The sequence below is a fragment of the Eleutherodactylus coqui genome, chromosome 12 (genome assembly GCF_035609145.1).
Source record: "Eleutherodactylus coqui strain aEleCoq1 chromosome 12, aEleCoq1.hap1, whole genome shotgun sequence".
Lineage (NCBI taxonomy): Eukaryota > Metazoa > Chordata > Amphibia > Anura > Eleutherodactylidae > Eleutherodactylus > Eleutherodactylus coqui.
In genome coordinates, this window is record NC_089848.1 from 102,691,160 (window position 1) to 102,713,124 (window position 21,965).

Genomic DNA, 21,965 nt, shown 5'->3' on the forward strand with positions numbered 1-21,965 from the left:
ACATGAAAAGGGAGTGGGAGGAGCAATGGAGTGGGAGGAGCAAGGGTGTGGCTTCAGTAATTCAGCTCAACAGAGCACTGCAGAAATAAACAGTGCATTATTAAGCTGAGAATAACCAATGTTCAGAAACGTTGTATTCCGCTGCTCTTGACTGTGCAGCGCCTGTTCATCAGAACGATTCCTGACATCCTCCTCTGACCCCCTTTTGGCAACAAGTTCTTTATGGCTATAGGACCACCTTTTGCTGGATGTTTCCCTCAATCACGTCATTCTCTGTATACTCTCCACAATGTTAGTCTAGCATCGATGACCAGTTCACGTTGGAAGTCGCTCAGATCACTGGGTTTTCCCATTTAAATATGGGTTCACACTAAAACTGATCCATGGAAAACCTGTCACATGATTTTATGCTGTCCTCCTGGGTCACAGCTCTAATTTCCATGCAGGGACCATGTAAACTACAACACAATGTAAACAAATGAGCTGTGAAAGAAGACGTCACATACATATTTTGTAGAATGCTTTAGAAAATTGCCCTGGGGTTGTACATTTTTCTTATTTGAGCAGTAATCTGTATGTCAATTTTACAGTAAAATATTCAAAATAGAAAAAAAAAACTCAGACACTTCACCTTTAGCCCCCTCCAGAGGATAGGCTGGTATAGTCTGTACAACATCTCCTCCACTCCTGAACGCAGCTTTTGCTGGTGAAAGTAGCTCAGTATCTGGAAAAATTACATTTAATCTTTCAGAATGGTCTATGGCAACATAGAAATAACCGGTCATTATAATATTATACTATAGAAACATGTAGCAACACATATTGCATCTTACATATAAGATTATAACTACTATAATACTGCCCCCTATGTACAAGAACATAACTACTATAATACTGTCCCCTATGTGCAAGAACTACTATAATACTGCCCCCTATGTACAAGAATATACCTACTATAATACTGCCCCCTATGTACAAGAATATAACTACTATATTACTGCCCCCCTATGTACAAGAATATAACTACTATAATACTGCCCCCTATGTACGAGAATATAACTACTATAATACTGCCCCCTATGTACAAGAATATAACTACTATATTACTGTCCCCTATGTGCAAGAATATAACTACTATATTACTGCCCCCCTATGTGCAAGAATATAACTACTATATTACTGCCCCCCTATGTACAAGAATATAACTACTATATTACTGCCCCCCTATGTACAAGAATATAACTACTATATTACTGCCCCCCTATGTACAAGAATATAACTACTATAATACTGCCCCCCTATGTACAAGAATATAACTACTATATTACTGCCCCCCTATGTACAAGAATATAACTACTATAATAATGCCCCCCTATGTACAAGAATATAACTACTATAATACTGCCCCCCTATGTACAAGAATATAACTACTATAATACTGCCCCCCTATGTACAAGAATATAACTACTATAATACTGCCCCCTATGTACAAGAATATACCTACTATAATACTGCCCCCTATGTACAAGAATATAACTACTATATTACTGCCCCCCTATGTACAAGAATATACCTACTATATTACTGCCCCCCTATGTACAAGAATATAACTACTATATTACTGCCCCCCTATGTACAAGAATATAACTACTATATTACTGCCCCCCTATGTACAAGAATATAACTACTATATTACTGCCCCCCTATGTACAAGAATATAACTACTATATTACTGCCCCCCTATGTACAAGAATATAACTACTATATTACTGCCCCCCTATGTACAAGAATATAACTACTATATTACTGCCCCTATGTACAAGAATATAACTACTATAATACTGCCCCCTATGTACAAGAATATAACTACTATAATACTGTCCCCCTATGTACAAGAATATAACTACTATAATACTGTCCCCCTATGTACAAGAATATAACTACTATAATACTGCTCCGTATGTACAAGAATATAACCACTATAATACTGTCCCGTATGTACAAGAATATAACTACTATAATACTGCCCCCTATGTACAAGATTATAACTCCTATAATACTGCTCCTATGTACAAGAATATAACTACTATAATACTGTCCCCTATGTACAAGAATATAACTACTATAATACTGCCTCCTATGTACAAGAATATAACTACTATAATACTGCCCCCTATGTACAAGAATATAACTCCTATAATACTGCCCCCTATGTACAAGAATATAACTCCTATAATACTGCCCCCTATGTACAAGAATATAACTCCTATAATACTGCCCCCTATGTACAAGAATATAACTCCTATAATACTGCCCCCTATGTACAAGAATATAACTCCTATAATACAGCCCCCTATGTACAAGAATATAACTCCTATAATACTGCCCCTGTGTACAAGATTATAACTCCTATAATACTGCTCCTATGTACAAGAATATAACTCCTATAATACTGTCCCCTATGTACAAGAATATAACTACTATAATACTGTCCCCTATGTACAAGAATATAACTACTATAATACTGTCCCCTATGTACAAGAATATAACTACTATAATACTGTCCCCTATGTACAAGAATATAACTACTATAATACTGTCCCCTATGTACAAGAATATAACTACTATAATACTGTCCCCTATGTACAAGAATATAACTACTATAATACTGCCCCCTATGTACAAGAATATAACTACTATAATACTGCCCCCTATGTACAAGAATATAACTACTATAATACTGCCCCCTATGTACAAGAATATAACTACTATAATACTGCCCCCTATGTACAAGAATATAACTACTATAATACTGCCCCCTATGTACAAGAATATAACTACTATAATACTGCTCCCTATGTACAAGAATATAACTACTATAATACTGCTCCCTATGTACAAGAATATAACTACTATAATACTGCCCCCTATGTACAAGAATATAACTACTATAATACTGCCCCCTATGTACAAGAATATAACTACTATAATACTGCCCCCTATGTACAAGAATATAACTACTATAATACTGCCCCCTATGTACAAGAATATAACTACTATAATACTGCCCCCTATGTACAAGAATATAACTACTATAATACTGCTCCCTATGTACAAGAATATAACTACTATAATACTGCCCCCTATGTACAAGAATATAACTACTATAATACTGCCCCCTATGTACAAGAATATAACTACTATAATACTGCCCCCTATGTACAAGAATATAACTACTATAATACTGCCCCCTATGTACAAGAATATAACTACTATAATACTGCCCCCTATGTACAAGAATATAACTACTATAATACTGCCCCCTATGTACAAGTGAATAATCTCTTATGTTTGCAAGTGCGAATATTCATTTTACACAAATCTTCTTCCGTGCCCTCACATGGACCCCTTACATAATCGCATCCAGAGTTTTCCCCATACACAATACACAGAGGCTCTCCTGCCTCACCATTCACAGGAGTCAGGCGTCCACCTGTCCCCAGTGACATGAACCATATCATACCAATAGCTCACTTACCTCCTCCTGCAAGTAATCACTTACAGGAACAGAACGCACCGCACTTCACATTACATACATGTAGGCCCCGACATAAATAGCCCCACAGCCCCATGTGAACGTAGCCATACAGTGTAACTGAACATGACATCACAGCTGTATAATTACATGTGCTGGAGCCTACCTCTCTCACTTTGGGGTGCAATGGAGACTTCCTGGGTAAATGAACACCGTGGTGCATCAGGTCCTGGACACAGGCATTTTCAATTGTCTTTAAAAAAAAATATAATATATTATATATATATATATATATATATATATATATATATATATATATATATATTAGTTTGTGAAGAATTGTTTATTGCTGTTATTTGATTAGGTTTAAAAAAATAAGATTGTATGAAAAGAAACTTTACTCTAAAGCCTAAGTAAGCCCAATGATGTGAGATCCGTAAAGTTGGTCCCAGGATATGAAACTCACCAAATTCTAATTAAATCCTCACTTATGCACTAGTGCCCCCCCCCCCCATTAATTATACTAAAATACAAAAGAAATGGCGTTACCATTAAAATGTCACCAGATGCTTTTTTCCAGGCTCTGAAATATATATCTGCAATATTATTCATCAATGACCTAATAAAAAAAAGAAATAATCACATGGTTAATGCAAAATATAACAGGCTAGGAGAGAACATTCAGAATGGTGAGGGCCAAACCACTGGGACCTCCAACAGATCCTGAAAACTGGCATTTAGTAAGTCCTGGCAGCAGCAATCATACAAGTGTAATGCCACTCTATTAATTCCTATGGGACTGGTGGAGATACCCGAGCACTTGAACTCCACTCCCTCCATAGTCCCACTGAAACGCATAGAGCAGTAAAGCGCAGGTACAACTATTGCTGCCCTCGGTAACGATGCACCTGAGTGTTGATCCTGGTATCGGTGAGGGGAGCCAGCGGTCAGACCCCCACCAATCTGAAAGTAACGCCCTAGCCTGTGATAGGGAATACGTTTCGAACATGACACAAACCCTTCCTAGAGCAGGATCATTTAGCTTTAGGTGTGCTGTGGATGGGATACATAATAGCACAGAGTATATTCACATAGTCGATTGATCACAGGAAAAATACAGTGACAGAACCTCTAACTTACTTTGGAAACCACTGCAGTTGATTTTTGATGGTTCCATGGATCATCTTAATGAAGTTGACATCCCAGCTGAACAGAAAGCTCAGAAATCTCCGTCCCTATTAGTAAGATAAAGAGAATAAACATGTAAATATATACCATAGCTTGAAGGAGGTGGAAGCTGATATACCGTGACAAAGGATAGTCCACCTGAAATGATTCATGAGGCACAAAAAAAATAAATAAATAAAAACACAAATTTTTGCACAAAGCCCGCTTGCACATATATTTTGCAATTTTTCGGTCTCCAGCACAGACATTTTTTCAAAAAGTGGGTGGGACTTGGCCACCCTGAACACGTTTATTGTAAAGGCAGACTCCCTTACAGTCCAAGTTTCTGCAGTGTACCCTTCAGCCTAGGAGGCTGGTGTCTGTGGCGAGTACCCGCGGGTGTAGAGTCAGAAAGGAGCATCCCTGATGGATCAGAGGAGAGCCCAGCCAACAGAGAAGGGGGCACTGAAGCTGCTGAGAAAGGCAAATTTATTGGTCGAGAGTGTGCACAAATCTGTCCCACCGAGAGAATGGCCCACTGAAATGGCTGCGCATGAAATTGACAGAATGCAATACTTATCCTTGTAGATGGAATAATCACATTTTCGACATGGAGAAATACAGCTCCAGAACTCAAGCAGTGTGCGCCCGAGTGCTTGCCTGTCTTTGGATATGGAGGAAGTGCTCCAGATGGGGGCTAGTATGACTGGTGGGTCAGGGTCAAACTGATAGTTGGACTGTGCCTCCTTGCCTTCTGAGGTTTGGGCCAACAGCAGAATGGTTAACTCAATTCTGTTCGCCCTCCTCAATGGGGTAAGGAGGGTCTAGTGCCAGCCTGATATTACCAGCTTCATGGAAGATACAGTTGAAGACCGCTGGAGAGGTCTGCCTCCTACATACACTAAGCTAAAACTGGTTAGCTTGGTGCCTGCAAGAGGGGTATAGCTAGTGGGAGGAGCTAATACTTTTGCTTAGTGCCCGCCTCCTAGTGGCAGTAGCCACGGTCTTAAGCTGTGTCCCCCAATGATTCGGATGAGAAATAAACCCTCAAAGACAAAAAAATGTAAAAGAAAGTTAGGAGTTTCAGAAGAGGGTGACAGAAAGCAATTTTGAAAAAAGAAAAAAATAAGGAGGTGAAGGGAGATTACCCAACGCATTAATCTCTCTGCTTGTCCCACTCACAGTGGCGTCTGAGGGTCCAGTTCTCAAGATCACTGGGGGCTCCAACAGTTAGACTCCCAGCAATAAGACATGTATTACCTATACTATCGATAGGAGATAAAAGTCTTTGCGGGTAACACTCCTTTAACAAAAAGAAAAAGAGTTTGGCACCGCGTTACCGCTCATGTTCACGTCATACGCAGTGAATGGAGTCAATGAAATATGAGTGTGTAGACACTGCATGTAGAAAAACGTGAGAAATAGATCACAGCATGCTCTATTTCTAGGCGTACCACGCAGCGTGAGCCCTATACATTTGTATGGGCAGCGTATGCAAATGTTGTCCATACGAAATACATTGCACATGGGCGGCACTTTCATACGCAACCTCGCTATGAAACAGAGCAACGAATTTTCAAAAAAGACAAGAATCGTACTGCGCAAGACCGCGTGCGTGAGATATACAGACATGTGCAGTACCCTCGGTGCTCTTTTGCCGTCTTTGCCGGCTCTCTGCTGGCAGAGAACATCAGTGAAACGCTGCGGGGATACCCACTGCGTTTTACTATACGCCCGTGGATTCAGTGGAACAAAAGAATCTTGCAGATATGATACATTTAACGGCTAACAAAAACAGATGATGTTACAGCGAGCTTTCGAGGAAACTTAGGCCTCTTTATCAGACTGGTTGCTAGTCAGATGAGGAAACCTAACTAGCCTTGAAAGCTTGCTGTAACATCATCTCTTTTTGCCAGCCATTAAAAGGCATCATATCTACAAGATCGTCTTGTTTCTCCCACCGAGAGGAATAGCGTCCCTTAACAAACACAATTAGTAAGTAACAACGCTCGTTCTGGTGCACAAGATTACCTCTTCTCTTTTAATGTGGTTAATACTCATGAAGCACTGGAGTAACAAATCCTTCACTTCGCTGCTCTCATCCGAGTTGTAATCAAAGCTTAGAAGAGAAGAATGCAGTTGCCACAAGCGAGTGATGTTTGCAACCTGTTGAAAGAAAGATTTCTAAATTTAAAAAACTGAGTTCTGAGGCCCTGACACATTGACTTCTATAGGAGAGCGTTGTGGGCATGCTCCGTGACCTGTGCTAGGAGGGGGAGGATTACCATCACCTATTGTGAAGGACGGATCCCATGTTATCAAACTACTAACGATGACCTGTCCGTCCATGCCCGAGTGAGTGGGTTTGCGAGTGACTTACATGCTCTGCCCCAATCACATTATAGTGACATTATCAAAGTCTTTCATCCCCAGTGAGGGAGTTACATGCTCCGCCCCTGATCAAATGACAATGACACCATCACAGGTCCTGTACGCACACGGCTGCTGTACGGCTAGGTGTTCGTTAGTATTCCATAGCAACTGAGGCCGCAGGGGGTTTGTAGTCTGCCTGTAATCTGCACAACGATGCAGGACCTGTGATGACGTCACCGTCATGTGATAAGAGGCAGAGCATATAACTCCCTCACTGGCAATGAAGGACCTTTGAGGACATCACCGTAATGTGATCAGGGGCGGAGCATACAAGTCATTCACTCGGGATGAGTATCACCGTCATGTGATCAGGGGCGGAGCACGATTGTGACGTCATCACAGATCCTTCATCTCCAGTGATGTGCTGCTTCTGATCCCTGTTGTATGGAATGAACAATGTATGTAGCAGTGCTATGTGTGTGACATGCATATAGTAAAGCTGTGTGACGCATTGCGCCCCCAGAAACGCTGGTACTATAATTTCTTAACAATTACTGGTCTAGGTGTCACATCTCACTGTAATCCTGCCTGAGATTATAATAAGACGACTGCTGAGAAGTTCTCTCTGTAGAACAAGAAGGGCCAGACTATTCTTCGGTTTAGTGGTCAGTATGAAAACTGCAAGAATTTAATGATTTGTAAAAAAAATATAGATTGTGATATCGAAAAATAAAGGAAAAAAAAAAAAACACCAAAATTTCTTTTAAAACATGTTTCATATAAAAACTTGATTTATAGAAGGTCATTTTCTGTATTATATTGTATTTGCACAGATTAATCTAAGAAACCAAACACTCACAGTAGCCATCATCAAAAAATAAAGATTTTACCAAATATGATTATTATATTAATCAACACTCATGCTGATCACGGCTGTTAACCCCTAAAAAGCCACCGTCAATTCTGATAACAGCATTTAAATGCCCTGATTGCAGATCAGGGGTCCCCAACTATCCCCACAATGAGGTCGCGGAGTGCAGTTTTGTAGCCATGATAGCCAAGGGCCTTCTGAAAGCTCCCAGGGCTGCCACTGCAGATCACCTATTAAGCAGCCATGCCTGTGGAGTGGCTTGATAGATTGACTGTGAAATCACGGTATAATGTAATATTATGGTATTACGTCATAGTGAAGATGCGAACAAACCGTCGCAAGTTCATGTTCTCTATGGAAGAGAAATTTTCTCTAAAAGAAAAAAAAAATGGTAAAAATCAGTTTTAAAAGTCTTAATTATTTAAGGGAAAAAAACTAATAAAATTTACTCCTTCTCCCTTTGCCATATTTATAATAAAATCTAGATTAAAAAAAACAAAACAGAAACCCATATTTGTTATCGCTGCGTCCATAAGAGCTTGATCTATCAAAGTAACACATTATTTATTCCTCGTGGTGAACTTTGTCAGAAAAAATACAAGTTAGAATTGCACTTTTTTGGTCACACCGTCTCCTAGAAAAAACCATGATAAAATGCGATCACATCACATGTACTCCAAAATGGTACCTATAGAAACTACAGGACGTCCTGCAAAACAAAAGCCCTCACACAACTATGTTGACGAAAAAATAAAAACGTTACGGCGGTCAGAAGTTGGCGGCAGAAAATAGCTTTATTTTTTCCCAAAGATATTGTATTTTTTTAAAAGTAGTACAGCAAAAACAAAACAAAAACTATAAAAATTCAGTAACGTAGTATTCGCACTGACCCACAGAATAAGGCTGGGTTCACACAGGGCGGATTTGCTGCGGTTTTGCCGCAGAAGAACTGCTTCTGCGGCAAAACCGCTTCAAAGGTTAATTTTGGCTTGCGGATTTTGCTGCGGATTTTCGTGTTTTTTTCCGCAGCGCTTTTTACCGCGTATTTGTCACGGTTTTGGCTGCGTCCATAGAGGTCTATGGACAAAAAAGCGCTACGGAAAAGACCGTAGAATGAACATGCTGCATCTTTTAAAACCGCGCCGCAGTTGCATTTCCGCACTGCGGCTGTGCGGAAAAAATCCGTCCTGTGGGAACAGCTTTTTGGCAAATCTCATTTGTGCTGCATTGCACTGCAAACGCAGCAGTTTTGCCGCAGTGCGGATATTCAATGGCAATCCGTGGCAAAACCGCCCTGCGTGAACCTAGCCTAAAGCCATCATGTTTATTTTTACTGTTGTGTGCATCGTAGAAACAAAACTAAGAAAACCATGACTAAGAGCGCTAACGCTTGGTGCTGCTGTGTGCGGTCACTACCTTTGTCATTTTTAAGGATTAACAATAAAAGTTGAACTTTTAGGGTTGGGTTCCATTGAAATGGAATTGCGGTGGAATTTCCGTGCGGAAAGTCCGCATGGCAATTCCACCCGAGCCTCCTAATCCCGGGATTTGTCATCAAAGCGGATGAGATTTTGCAAAAATCTTGTCCACAAGCTGCAGCCAAGCCACACAAAAACGGACATGGGGCGTGGAATTAAATTCCGCAGCATGTTAATATTTTTCTTGTTTCCACAGCGGCCTCTCTCCTCTCTATGGGGACAGGGAGCCGCAGCGGAACGCCGATGGCGAAACTGCTCCAAACGCCGCAAGTTTTGAAGCTGCACTTATCCAGTGGAAATCTAGCGGTTTTTCAGTGCGGCCATTCAGCAAGAATTCTGCTGAAATCCTGTCCTGTGTGACCGGAGTCTAAGGAAGTGCTGGGATTTTCATTGAAACCCTTAAAAATGCTGCAATGGTGCTTTTTTTCCTATTTCAATCCACTTACAATTTTTTACAAGTTTTTCAGTACATTACATAGTAGGGGGTGCTGCGAGGACACGGTGGATACTGGGAGCACATTACCTCAAAGTTCTTGCCCGACTCCCGCAGGAAGCCAGGTAATTTAGATGCAGGTAAGGAAGTGGTTTTATTTTTTAAATTGGTGATATTTAGTAAAATCTTTAATTTGGGGAGATTGCTTTTTATTTTAATTTTTCTTTTCAACTAAACCTTGACTTTTTTGATGCTGGGTCCTCAGTGAAACACTCACTATTCGTTATACCGCAATAGAAAACACATAAATAAATGAAGACTTCCACAACTGCGACATACCACACACTTGGCATCAAGCGACTTTGCCAGCAGCACAAGCAGCGCAGTTTTTCCAAACTCCTCCTTCTCCTCCAGTCCCTTTTCCCACCAGGCTTCACAAAGACCCTGGATAGCAACACGCACCCCGGACGCGGATTGTGGCAAAGCTTCCAAAAGTTCTGAAAAAAAAGTATATTAGTTGTAGAAAGCAAACTGAATAAGCAAGGATCAACAAAACAGAAGATTTAAAGGGGTTGTCCCACGATAGCAAGTGGGGTTATACACTTCTGTATGGCCATAATAATGCACTTTGTAATATACATCGTGCATTAAATATTTGCCATACAGAAGTTATACACTTACCCCCTCCGGTGCTGGCGTCCGTCTCCATGGCGCCGACCAAAGCCGCCTTCTGCCTGGATTAGACGTGCTTGCGCTGTCTGCCCTCTTCTGTCCGGCTCCGGCGTGCTCCCGCCGCAGAGGTCTTCTGCGCATGCGCAGAAGACCTCTGCGGCGCGAGTACGCTGGAGCGGCCCCTTCAGCGCAAGCGCGTCAAATCCAGGCAGAAGGCGGCTTTGGTCGGCGCCATGGAGACGGGGACGCCAGCACCGGAGGGGGTAAGTGTATAACTTCTGTATGGCCAATATTTAATGCACGATGTATATTACAAAGTGCATTAATATGGCCATACAGAAGTGCTTAACCCCACTTGCTATCGCGGGACAACCCCTTTAAAGGGGATGCCCAATGAAGAATTTTTTTTTTTTTTGCTAGATACAGAACAACAATTTCTCTGTGGTCCAAACAAGACAATTTTGCTTTGGAAAGGTTTCCCCATTTTGTCCTATCCGGATCTCTTGATAATTTCAGGTGATCCTGGCAGCTGCTTATTGGATAACCTTTCAAATGTGGATAAGGCCTAACCACACTGGAGAACCCCATTAAAGGGGTTGTCCCGCGCCGAAACGGGGTTTTTTTTTTTTTTTTCAACCCCCCCCCCCCCGGTCGGCGCGAGACAACCCTGATGCAGGGAGGTAAAGGAAGCTTACCGGAGCGCTTACCTTAATCCCCGCGCTCCGGTGACTTCAATACTTACCGCTGAAGATGGCCGCCGGGATCCTCTGTCTTCGTGGACCGCAGCTCTTCTGTGCGGTCCATTGCCGATTCCAGCCTCCTGATTGGCTGGAATCGGCACGTGACGGGGCGGAGCTACACGGAGCCTGCATTCTGCACGAGCGGCTCCATAGAAGATTGCAGAAGACCCGGACTGCGCAAGCGCGGCTAATTTGGCCATCGGAGGGCGAAAATTAGTCGGCACCATGGAGACGAGGACGCCAGCAACGGAGCAGGTAAGTAAAAAACTTTTTATAACTTCTGTATGGCTCATAATTAATGCACAATGTACATTACAAAGTGCATTATTATGGCCATACAGAAGTGTATAGACCCACTTGCTGCCGCGGGACAACCCCTTTAAGTCCATCATCAATTCTGGAGATTCTTGATTGTACAAATTCAAGGCCCAGCGCGCGTCTCAGATCTCCACCGGGGGCCTGCACCCACCACCTCCAGAAAACTACTGATCTTGCCAGAAAAAGCAGAGGCCAGACATTCAATTTCCCTTTAGCGGCGGCTGCTGAAGTGGAGATGTATTATTACAGGACATCCATTAACATAAATGGTTGTCATGTTATACAAGGACTGCACATGGTCTGCCAGAACAGGAGTCATTCTTACAGAATATTTCTGGCCATAAAGCAGGGTACCAAATAGTGTACCCATCTCTACGACATTCTTATGCTCGAATTAGACATACGAACAGAGGTTTCCATCTTGACTAGAGATGAGCGAACGTGTTCTTAACGAACACTTACGCTCCCGGACACCGGCTTTGCCGAGGACTTCAGTGTCCGCGCGTAAAGCTTCGGGGGGCGCCGGGGGGCGGGGAGAGGCGCGGCGGCGCGGGCGGCAGCAGCAGGGAACAGGGGGGAGCCCTCTCTCTCTCCCTCTCCCCCCCCCCCCACTCCCCCCCGCGCTGCCACGGCGACCCCCGAACTTTTTTCGCCCGAGCACGGAATTGCTCGCAAAGTTCGGTGTTCGGGCGAAAAGGGGCGGAGCCGATCACGTTCGCTCATCTCTAATCTTGACACAACCCCTTAAAGGAACAGAAATCTTACCTTTGAGAATGGCAGCACATTCCAGGAGAGCCCCATAGGTTACAACGCCATCTATCACAGACACAGAGACTGTGGCGACAGTCGTCACTCCATGTATAACATCCATTGTGAATTTCTAGGAAGAGCAAAAAACAGATTATTGTTTTAACAATGTTCACTGTTTGGTATAAATCACAGGATAACTTCATTCTGCAACTCATTATTACAACAGAGATACCGGAATATTTTTTTCCAAGTTTTTCTACTTTTGCACAATAAAAACGTCATTATTGAACATAAAAAATAAATTATGTCACTGCATTCAACAGCACGCTCGGACAAGAATGCAGTTACTCGAGAAGAGCGAGGCTCGCTTGAGTAACTGACTTATCCGAGCGTGCTCGATCATCTGTAGTAGCAAACTTTTAATTTGACACTTTTCCACTGTAGCTGGGGCATCCATAGGAGCCTCGGTTACAGGAGAAAACATCCCCTGTAGTCACAATAGTCACTGGCTGAACTGGTCAGGGTCTGCTAGGACCCTGCAGCTCTGCTGTAGCAGGGAATCCCGGCGGTCACGTGACTGCCAGCTTGTGTAGTGGAAGTTATCATTGAGCGCTGTGTACTAAAGAAAGGAGGAGCCAGAAAGGGTTAAAAACCTCTCCTGACTTCCCCTCCGAGTTATCAGCTGTGACTAACAGCTGACAACCCGACATGCCTCTGATTTATTGCAGAACAGGGGCTTTAAACCCCTGGCATATTTTTACTATCGGCTGAGTTTAAACCCCAAGACCAAGCGCCGTAAATTTACTGTGCTTAGTCCTTAATTGGTTAATTCAATGAAAAACTGCTGTAAAACAACATGTATGTTGTGGACATGGCAGGAAGGCCTTGTAGTAGTAATAATTGCTCTCGCAGCTAGAGTAAGTGATTGAGTTCATAACAGATTAGGGATGTGATATTTGCAATTTACGATTCACTACATATCTACCACAGTATGGAATATACAACTTTTCCACGAGAAACAACTACATGGATTAAATAGATCTCATATAACATCACGTACCAAATCCGAGGCTCCTTCCACTTCCATGTCGTCATCGCTCTCATCTTCTAGTCGGTTCCACGATTCCACCGGATTTGCCACCAAAGTGTCTGCCAGCAACGTCTTCAGCTTCTGCCATAATTCTTCTTTCTGCTTCCTTGGCAGCTCTTGTAGCAATTCATTCAGATCGAAGGGATCAGATGCATCTTTCTGTGAAAGGTTTAATGTGCGATTGTTTTCAATAGGAAAAGCCTGAAAGACTTCGGATGACGATTCTAGACTAAGAGGGAATCGTTCAACATAAGGGCTACAGAGAACACTCTCCGCTAGTAATGCTTATATAAGTAAATACATATGTCCTTAATGGACTATAACCCAGGAGAGATCCAGCAAACTGGCTGCGATGGGGAGGAATGAAGACCAACTTACCCAAACCTTTGTATTTATTATGAGCAGCACCATCGCCTTTTGTCATTCATTGGGTATATGAGGACCAAACCCTCCAATGCGTTTGTTGTAACCGGTCTGGACTTCCCCACCTCCTTCTGTGTTAACCATGCCCATTATTGACACCGCACTCTGGATAGGCCATCAATATTTCATTGTCCCCTGCCTGAGACCCCCGCCGATCAGCTGCTTGAAGGGGCCACAGCACTGCATCCGCTTCAATGTTAAATTTTGAGTATGATCCTGTTTGTACTTAGAAACCATTCTGAACACTGCTGGCTTGTCCCATTCACTTCATTGGGACAAATCTGCAATACTCAGAATGGCCGCTATGAAAAGTATGGAGTTGTGAGTACAAATAGGATCGTACTCAGATATAACATTGAAACAAATGAAGTGGCCCCTTCAGTCAGCTAATCAGTGGGGGTCCCAGGTGACACCCCCTTCGATCAAATATTGATGACCTAGCCTCAGGATAGGCCATCAATTTCATCAACAAGGATAACCCCTTTAATTGTGTGTGGTTGGAGCTCTTTGTTCAGGATTCTCATCCTTTGACCGGAATGGAAAGTGGTTACAAAGAGCATCTCTTGTTCTGGAGGACCCGCCCAGTCCTGTATTACATTGAAAATGTATTGATTTGTATGGACACTGTGTAATGCATCATTCACCACGTGGTGGCGCTGCAGGGAAATTAAACACTTGCTGCCAGGGTTCCCTACAAATGACAGCTGATCACTGCAGATCTTAGCAGGGGGACTCTTTGTGATCAACTTATTGTCTGAAGACCCTTCTAACAAGTAGGGATTGTCTAAAGCAGAGAACACTTCTCAATGGCGCAGTACTTACATGTAGCTTGATGAAGTTTAAGAATTGTTCTACTGTCTCCTTTCCTGTGGCCTGTATAAACGCCTCACGCTTCGACATTGTGACCTGCAGACAGCAAATATGAAAACTATTAAGATTTTTACGAAGATTACTAATAAAATCTAGTATGATAGTATTTAATCCATAGGACGTCAGCGGGGCTGGTTGCATAGCCCTGCAGCTGCGTTCCTGCTAACTTTATTGCCCCCTCCCTTATACTCACCTCCGCACACCCGAATGGGATCTTCTTAGGTCTAGCTTCCAGTGCGGTTCATGTGTCAAGTGGGCGGTCCCCACAACTCTATCAATGGATGACGGACTGTCAATCAAATCCTACATCACCCATTAACAGTGATAAGTGGGGACCGCCTAGAGGACACACCACCAGGAGTCGAATCTAAGAAGAGGCCCTTCGGAAGAAGGGAAGGGAACGTGGTGGTGGTGGTGGGGAATAGAGTCAGCAGGGCCATTGCCAGTCCTACTGGTTTTACCACATTACAGGTCCTCTTCAAGGTCTCATTACAATACTTTAAGTGAAATGTATACCGCTTGGCCACTTTATTAGACCCCGGCCCTTTCACGATTAGAGCTACCATGTATGGAAATTACCCCCGTGATCCCGGCGTGCAGCATAAAATCAGGTGACAAGTTTTCCGTGGATCAGTTTCAGTGTGAATCCACATTAGATAGGAAAATCCAGCGATCTGAGCGACTCCCAACAAGATGTAATGTTGCACATGCTGTTGAAACATGTCAGCACCCCCATCTAATTTGTAGCATCTACACTAAGCTTCCTGTCCGCAGGGGCTGATATCCCATTGAACGATTTTTGCACCTAGTGAAAGGTACATCACAATGAATTGCTGCAGTTCTGAAGGCCAAAGTAGTCCAACACTCTACTATATGGGGGTCTCTAATAAAGCGATGCACATGATGGAAAACATCATTGTGGTCAGCTATGTATCTGCGCCATTGAAAGGGATGTCTGTGCATGTGCAACCAGCGGCTCCATTCCTCCACACTACAGAAGTGGGATAAGGCATGTTCAACTGTGAAAGAGGGGTACACGGGTCCCCCCATTCTCCAGATCAGTAGTGGTCCCAGCGGTCGGTTCCCCACCGACCGATCAGTTTTCACGATGGGTGCTTGGTAGTGATGAGCGAGTATACTCGCTAAGGCACTACTCGTTTGAGTAATGTGCCTTAACCGAGTATCTCCCTGCTCGTCCCTAAAGATTCGGGGGCCGCCGCAGCTGACAGGTGAGTTACGGCAGTAGGCAGGGGAGAGCGGGCGGGAGAGAGGGAGAGAGAGAGAGATCTCCCCTCCGTTCCTCCCTGCTCTCCCCCGCATCTTTCGGGATGAGCGGGAAGATACTCGGCTAAGGCACATTACTCGAGCGAGTAGTGCCTTAGCGAGTAAACTCGCTCATCCCTAGTGCTTTGCATATAGCTATTTGGTGTGGAGGGTTTGGGAAAGGTTTACTAGGCTAGAGAGGACTCAATGATCTCACTCACACACACACACACACACACACACACACACACACACACACACACACACACACACACAATTGCAGAATGAAAAAAATGTGACCAATGCAATTACTGGGCCAATTAAGGAGTTTCATCATTAAGACAGCTGCATTTATATTCCCTATTAAATAATATTGACTTCACAAAGGGGGGGGGAACCCTACTTACCACAAACCGAGAACTGCTAGAGCCACGCCCCCTCCCCCTGGCAATATTGATCAATGGAGGGTAGAATCGGCCCCACTACAGGTGGATGGTTTTCCCTGTAACTGGGGCTCCTATGGATGTCTCAGCTACAGGGAAAAAGTGTCAAATAAAAAAAAAAAAAGTTGCAAAAATAAGTAAAAGTAATAAAATTTACAGATTAAAATAAAAATAGACATAAAAAAAATGACCCAACGCCAACCCAAGCCGTTGCCATTTGCGCCCTGTGATCTGAGATTATATATCAAAACGTCCAAAACAAAGTGAACTCATTCCTGTACTTTATTTTAGCGTCAATATACAAATTTTATATATACCCAATAAAACAAAAACAAAGAAATCCATGAAAAACAGATATAAAAAAAGCCCTATATGTTACAAAAGAAAAAAAAAAGGCTGCAAAAATAATTTTGGCAGTTGAAAAAAAAAATAAAATAAAATGGGGCAGTAAACAACCACAATCGGGGAACACTACTTAAATAGTGTCTAACCCTCTAGGACCGAAACACCCTGGTCCTTAAAGGGGTTTTCCAGTGATAATACTATTGATGACCTATCCTCAGGATAGGTCATGAAGAGTTGATCGGCTGGGGTCTGTTGCTCGGGGATCCTGATCGCTGTCTGCACCGCAATTACACAGAGGTCGGAGCGGAAGTCTCTTCTCTGACCTCCGTCTAGTGGCCGATGCTTGTAACTGCAGGCACGGCTCACATTGATTTCAATGATAGCCTCTCTTGCTGGTACCTACACAGAGGTCAGGGCACATATTTCCACTCCAATCTCTGATTTGCGCAGCTGATCAGTCGATGTCCCAAGCGATGGACCCAGCCGATCAACTATTGATGACCTATCCTGAGTGTAGATCATCAATAATATTCTCCCCTTTAAGGGGTTACGGGTCAGTTCAGCATGTGCGGCTCCAGTGCAGTCTGTACAAATCCAACACGTTCACAGACCTTCCTACATCCAGCATTATTCACCGAGATCGTGACTAACTGGATGCGCCGCCATAGAAAGAGCAAACTGTTGAAAAACAACCTTTGTGGGCGTCATATCCTGTAACATGACTAATATTGGAAAGCACCATCCACAAACACCAGCCCACTTTCACTGCTACGTGTGACTATCCCCCAAGGGCTTAACCCACAAAGGGATTCTCCAAAATAACTGATGAAACTCCCGGTCCCCATCTCCACACACCCGCCACTGGCAACAAAAATGGCGTCTCAATGGTTTCACGGATGCTAACAGGCTGTGAGACGTCTGCTCACATATGACCTACTAACCTAGGGTCTGTGACTGTATATAGTTTATTCCATAGGTTCACCATGTGAAGAGCGTAAAATGTTTTAGACTGGTGGAAAAGCTGTTGGGAAAAAAAATAAAAAGCTCAAAAATTTGGCTAAGTAAAAAAAAAAAAAAATCTAATAAAACACTGTAAGACAATCGACAGGAATCATCCTGCTATTTCATCCTCTCCCGTCTTCTAGCTTGCTGTTGGGGCAGTTGCTGTGTAACGGTTCCCATAGCTGATACATTAGAGTGGGTCTGCCAAGACAATGCTGCAGCCCGGGCTTGTTTGGCGAGTTCCACACTGGTTAATCTCTTTTTATATATTACTGGCTTCTGCAGTGTGTTGCTAGTTATAGCGTAAGCTATGTGCCTTTAACTAGTATTGCTAGTTTGCTTCTAATCTAGCTTTGTTGCTTGCCAGTGTAGTCTTGTTCCTGTGGTTATTCCTAGCTCAGTTCTTGCTTCTTAGCCTCATAGTTGCTATTTGCTCTTTCACATTGTATCCATCTTTGCCTTCCTTCTTAGTTCGATTCTGTTGTCTTGTCTCAAGGTCAGTGTTTCAGAGAGATTTTCTATTAGGAATATTTTTAGGGATACTAAGGGACAGGGGTGTCTGGTTTTAGGGTCTGCAATAGATTTAGGGATGACTTAGGAAAAGTTGGAGTTCCATTCAACATCTACTCCATTATATGATACAGTCATCTGACTACTAGAACCATTCTGTTAGTCATCTTTTGGGGATTCCCAATTCTTGCATTCTTTTATACTTGTGGTGATACATACTTCATATTATCGCTCAACTCTCCAGTTGTTACATAATGTGGCTCAATTGTAAGGCCAGGCTCACCCAACCATGTGAGCAGCGGTAAGCAGCCATATCGCCATTTCTGCCTATCTAATGCACGCCGTTATCCTCAGTCTTCTTGGTTTCATTTTTTTTTAAATAACACGCTCTGTCGCCTTGTGACGTTGCGTATAAATGCTGCACATACGCAGCGTATGCTTTTGATTACATGCCCACAGACCGGCTTCACATAGGTGTCAAAATCGCGTGAGATTTGTGTGTCGCGAGTCGCACAAATGTGAACCCCCAATCTTTTGAATGGGGTCATACACATGAGCGATGTTTTCCTGCATGGAACCGCAACGCTATGCAGGAAACAAATCACAGCATATTCTATCTGGCTGTGTGATCTTGCATCGCAGCCCCATTATTTCCAAAGGGGAAAATGGCAGCATCGCTGCCTCCATTAAAAGCGATGGGTGAACTCTGCGACCCTCTGTAATGGCTGTGACGGCCGAGCCAGAGAATCCCTGCATCCCCAAAGTGATGCGAGCCTGTTTTCACATGAAAACGCCTGCATCCCTGCAGAATTCACATGGATGGGGAGTGTGATACGGGCAATGAGACATTCTAGTCAAATGGGTAGTAAACCCAATATAATGTAACATGTGAGCGCGCACACGGTAACAGCAGGGGAGGCAGAGACAGTAGAGATAGTTATCACAGTGTCTGCAGATCTGTCAGCCTGCTAGTGCATGGGAGCTGCCTGTGAAAATATCCCACTGTTGCTATGGATACGTCCCTGTGTCCTTGTTCTTACAGAAGCTCTGTACCTAATTACAGAGAACCTGTAAGGGAGACCCCTAGTGGCAGCCGCTTCAAACGTGATTTACAGTGGTAAAGCAACACAATTCTTCATGCAAGTATATTACAGAAATGATGAGACTAACAAGATAGCAGATGAGCAGAAGTTGTCTGAAAAGTTAGTGCGCTTTAACTTTTGTCCAATCAGCTCTTGGAGAAGTCATTTAATTGAAGCAGCTATCACATTTCACCATATAAGCCCCCTGCCACGATGCTGCAGCACGAACTGCATAAAGGCCCATTTAGACACACCGATTATCGCTCAAAAGCCGTATTTTTAGCGATAATCGTTGTGTGTAACTGCACTGAGATCGCGCCGTTTTCATTCTCCCGTCGCTCATCGTCGCCTTTCAGGGTTTTTTCACCTCTCCAGCGCGGCTGGATCTTCTTTCTTCCACACGGCGGATGCGTCTGAACGTGCCCAACGCAGGTGCAGTGCATTTTACATTTTTTTCAAGTCTCCTGCTTTCCCGCGGTCCGTCCCCAGTGACAGCTGAGGGGGGTTCGCGGATTAGACGGCTTCCATTGACTTTAATGGAAGCGATCTGTGTGGGATCTGCAGGAAAACGGAGCATGCTGTGATTTCAATCCGCACGCCGGGAGAAGAAGAAAAAAACATCCGCACGCTTTTTACTGTCCGGCGGACGCTAATGCATCCCTATGGGCGGCTTCATTTGCGGGTCTCCCACAAATTGGACAATGGGCCCAACGATTAGCCAACGATGATTTAACGCTTATCCTTCAAATTCGAACAGTCCTACAACTTCCTGAAGGACAATCCCTCCGTATAGAAGCACCTTCAGGCCGCTCTCATAACGACGTTTTAAACGCGGCGTTTTAGAACGGCATTTGTTAACGCATTAACTGTGTTTTTCACGCACCCCATCATTGCAGTGGGGGATCTGGTGCATTAAAAGGCGCTGCAACGCACTAAAAGAGAACATACAGCGCTCAATACAGCCTGCATTAGAAATGCCGCGCCAAACCGCTCGGCTAAGAAGCCCCATAGAAATCAATGGAGGCTCAGTGCAGCGTTCTCAGCGGGCGTTTCAAACGCCCACTAAACGCTGAAAAACCCCTGCCTGCGCGAGAGCGGCCTTAGTGTAACGGCACGCCGTCCTGCATGATGAGCGCCCCCCATAATGGTTGTCATCAGCTCCAGCGCCACTGATACCCCGTGCCTGTTCTGTCCGTCTCCCCGTAACCCCTCAGGCCGGTGGCACACGAGCAGATGGTTGCTGCGGAATCTGCAGCAAATACCGTTCAAAGCCGGCGATGTAAACTCGCTTTTTCCTTCACATTCGTGGAAATGAATTGCGATTTCCACGAGAGGAGGGGAAAAAAAAAAATTTAAAATCGCAGCGCGCTCTATTTTGCTGCGGATGATTTCCTTTAAAGTTGATGGAAGCGTTCGACCCGCTATTAACATCGCACATAGGCTGCGGGTCCGTGCGTCATCAACGGCGCAGGAAAAACATTAAGAGGAAAAAAATCTGTACTGCGCATGCCTGACGGCGAGCGTCCGCAATCACACGCATTACAGAAGAAACAGGTACGCGGGGTCGCCGGCCTCACTGCAACAGGACGGACGTTTACGTCACGGGCGCACGGAACTGAGCGCAACAGATGTAAACTTACGTCCTGTGTTTAAGGTATCGCTGCGGCAACACTGTAAGGATGGAACAGTCAGCAGCCAATCACAGCGCTCCTGCCCAGCGATTGGTCAGTTAGTGCTGTGAAAGGCTGGTATTACAGGATAGGGGATAACCTGCTGATCGGTGAGACCCCCACCGATCCTGAGAATGGGGGGTTCCCATGGCCCACTCTCCTGTGACTGCAGGGGGCGCTTCTTCCCCGCAGTGACATCACTCTGCTCTTGAGATCAGTGGGGTCACTGCAGTGAGATCCCACCAACCAGCAAGCTGACCCCTGCCCCATTGATGGGGGTGACTTGTAACTGTTGTACGGCCCCTTTAAGGCACAGGCAGATACTAAGTGGATACACCATATCACCCTGTATGGATACAACGTATCAGCCTTGTGCACGCGCCATGTCGCACGGGCACTCACATTGTACCACCACACCATAAACAGTCCTGGCGCCGGGACTGTCACAACTGCCCGCCGCACAGCTGAGACTTGTAGTCCTTCACGAGGAGGGACGCCCGCTCTGTGACCTGCGAACTTACCTGCTTGTATCCCGCATCCACTTCCCGCCTGCTCTTCAATTCAAATCCCCGTCAGCCCGCCAGCCAGTTCCCGGAAGTGCGTCATCACGCTGCGAGCGTCTCTCTGCACTTCCTGTTTTGCTTGGCGGGTGTCATGGAAACCGCTGCGCCGTAGCTTCTGAGAGTTTATTAACCCTTTAGTGACCGACCTGTTAAAGAGCCTTAGCTTATTTCCTAGCTCTCGCCGTCTGTATGAGGGCTGTCTGTGCGGCACAAATCGGCTGTTTTAATGCCACCAGTTTTGGGAACATAAAATGTTGCAGGACTTGTATAAGGCTGGGTTCACACCGGGCGGATTTGCCGTGGAAATTCCGTGCGGAATTTCGCCGCGGCAAATCCGCATGCGGCCGCTAATCCCGGGATTAGCCAG

General features: G+C 44.2%; 1 protein-coding gene across 2 annotated transcripts in view; it reads right to left on the bottom strand.

Moving 5' to 3' along the window:
- Positions 1 to 21,660, bottom strand: part of NCAPG2 (non-SMC condensin II complex subunit G2) — a 61,366-nt gene extending 39,706 nt beyond the window's left edge. Inside the window, exons 1-10 of one of the 2 annotated variants that reach the window (XM_066585370.1) lie at positions 21,557 to 21,660; positions 14,673 to 14,756; positions 13,398 to 13,586; positions 12,353 to 12,467; positions 10,197 to 10,354; positions 6,734 to 6,868; positions 4,676 to 4,770; positions 4,085 to 4,154; positions 3,702 to 3,788; positions 632 to 724 (exon numbers count right to left, since the gene is read on the bottom strand). In XM_066585370.1, the coding sequence (XP_066441467.1) occupies positions 632 to 724; positions 3,702 to 3,788; positions 4,085 to 4,154; positions 4,676 to 4,770; positions 6,734 to 6,868; positions 10,197 to 10,354; positions 12,353 to 12,467; positions 13,398 to 13,586; positions 14,673 to 14,750 (1,020 nt within the window). In that variant the 5' untranslated portion in view covers positions 14,751 to 14,756; positions 21,557 to 21,660. Of the gene's footprint in view, positions 1 to 631; positions 725 to 3,701; positions 3,789 to 4,084; positions 4,155 to 4,675; positions 4,771 to 6,733; positions 6,869 to 10,196; positions 10,355 to 12,352; positions 12,468 to 13,397; positions 13,587 to 14,672; positions 14,757 to 21,437; positions 21,476 to 21,556 lie in introns of those variants that run through there. The other variant, XM_066585369.1, reaches the window with a different exon arrangement.
- Positions 21,661 to 21,965: the final 305 nt, after the last annotated feature.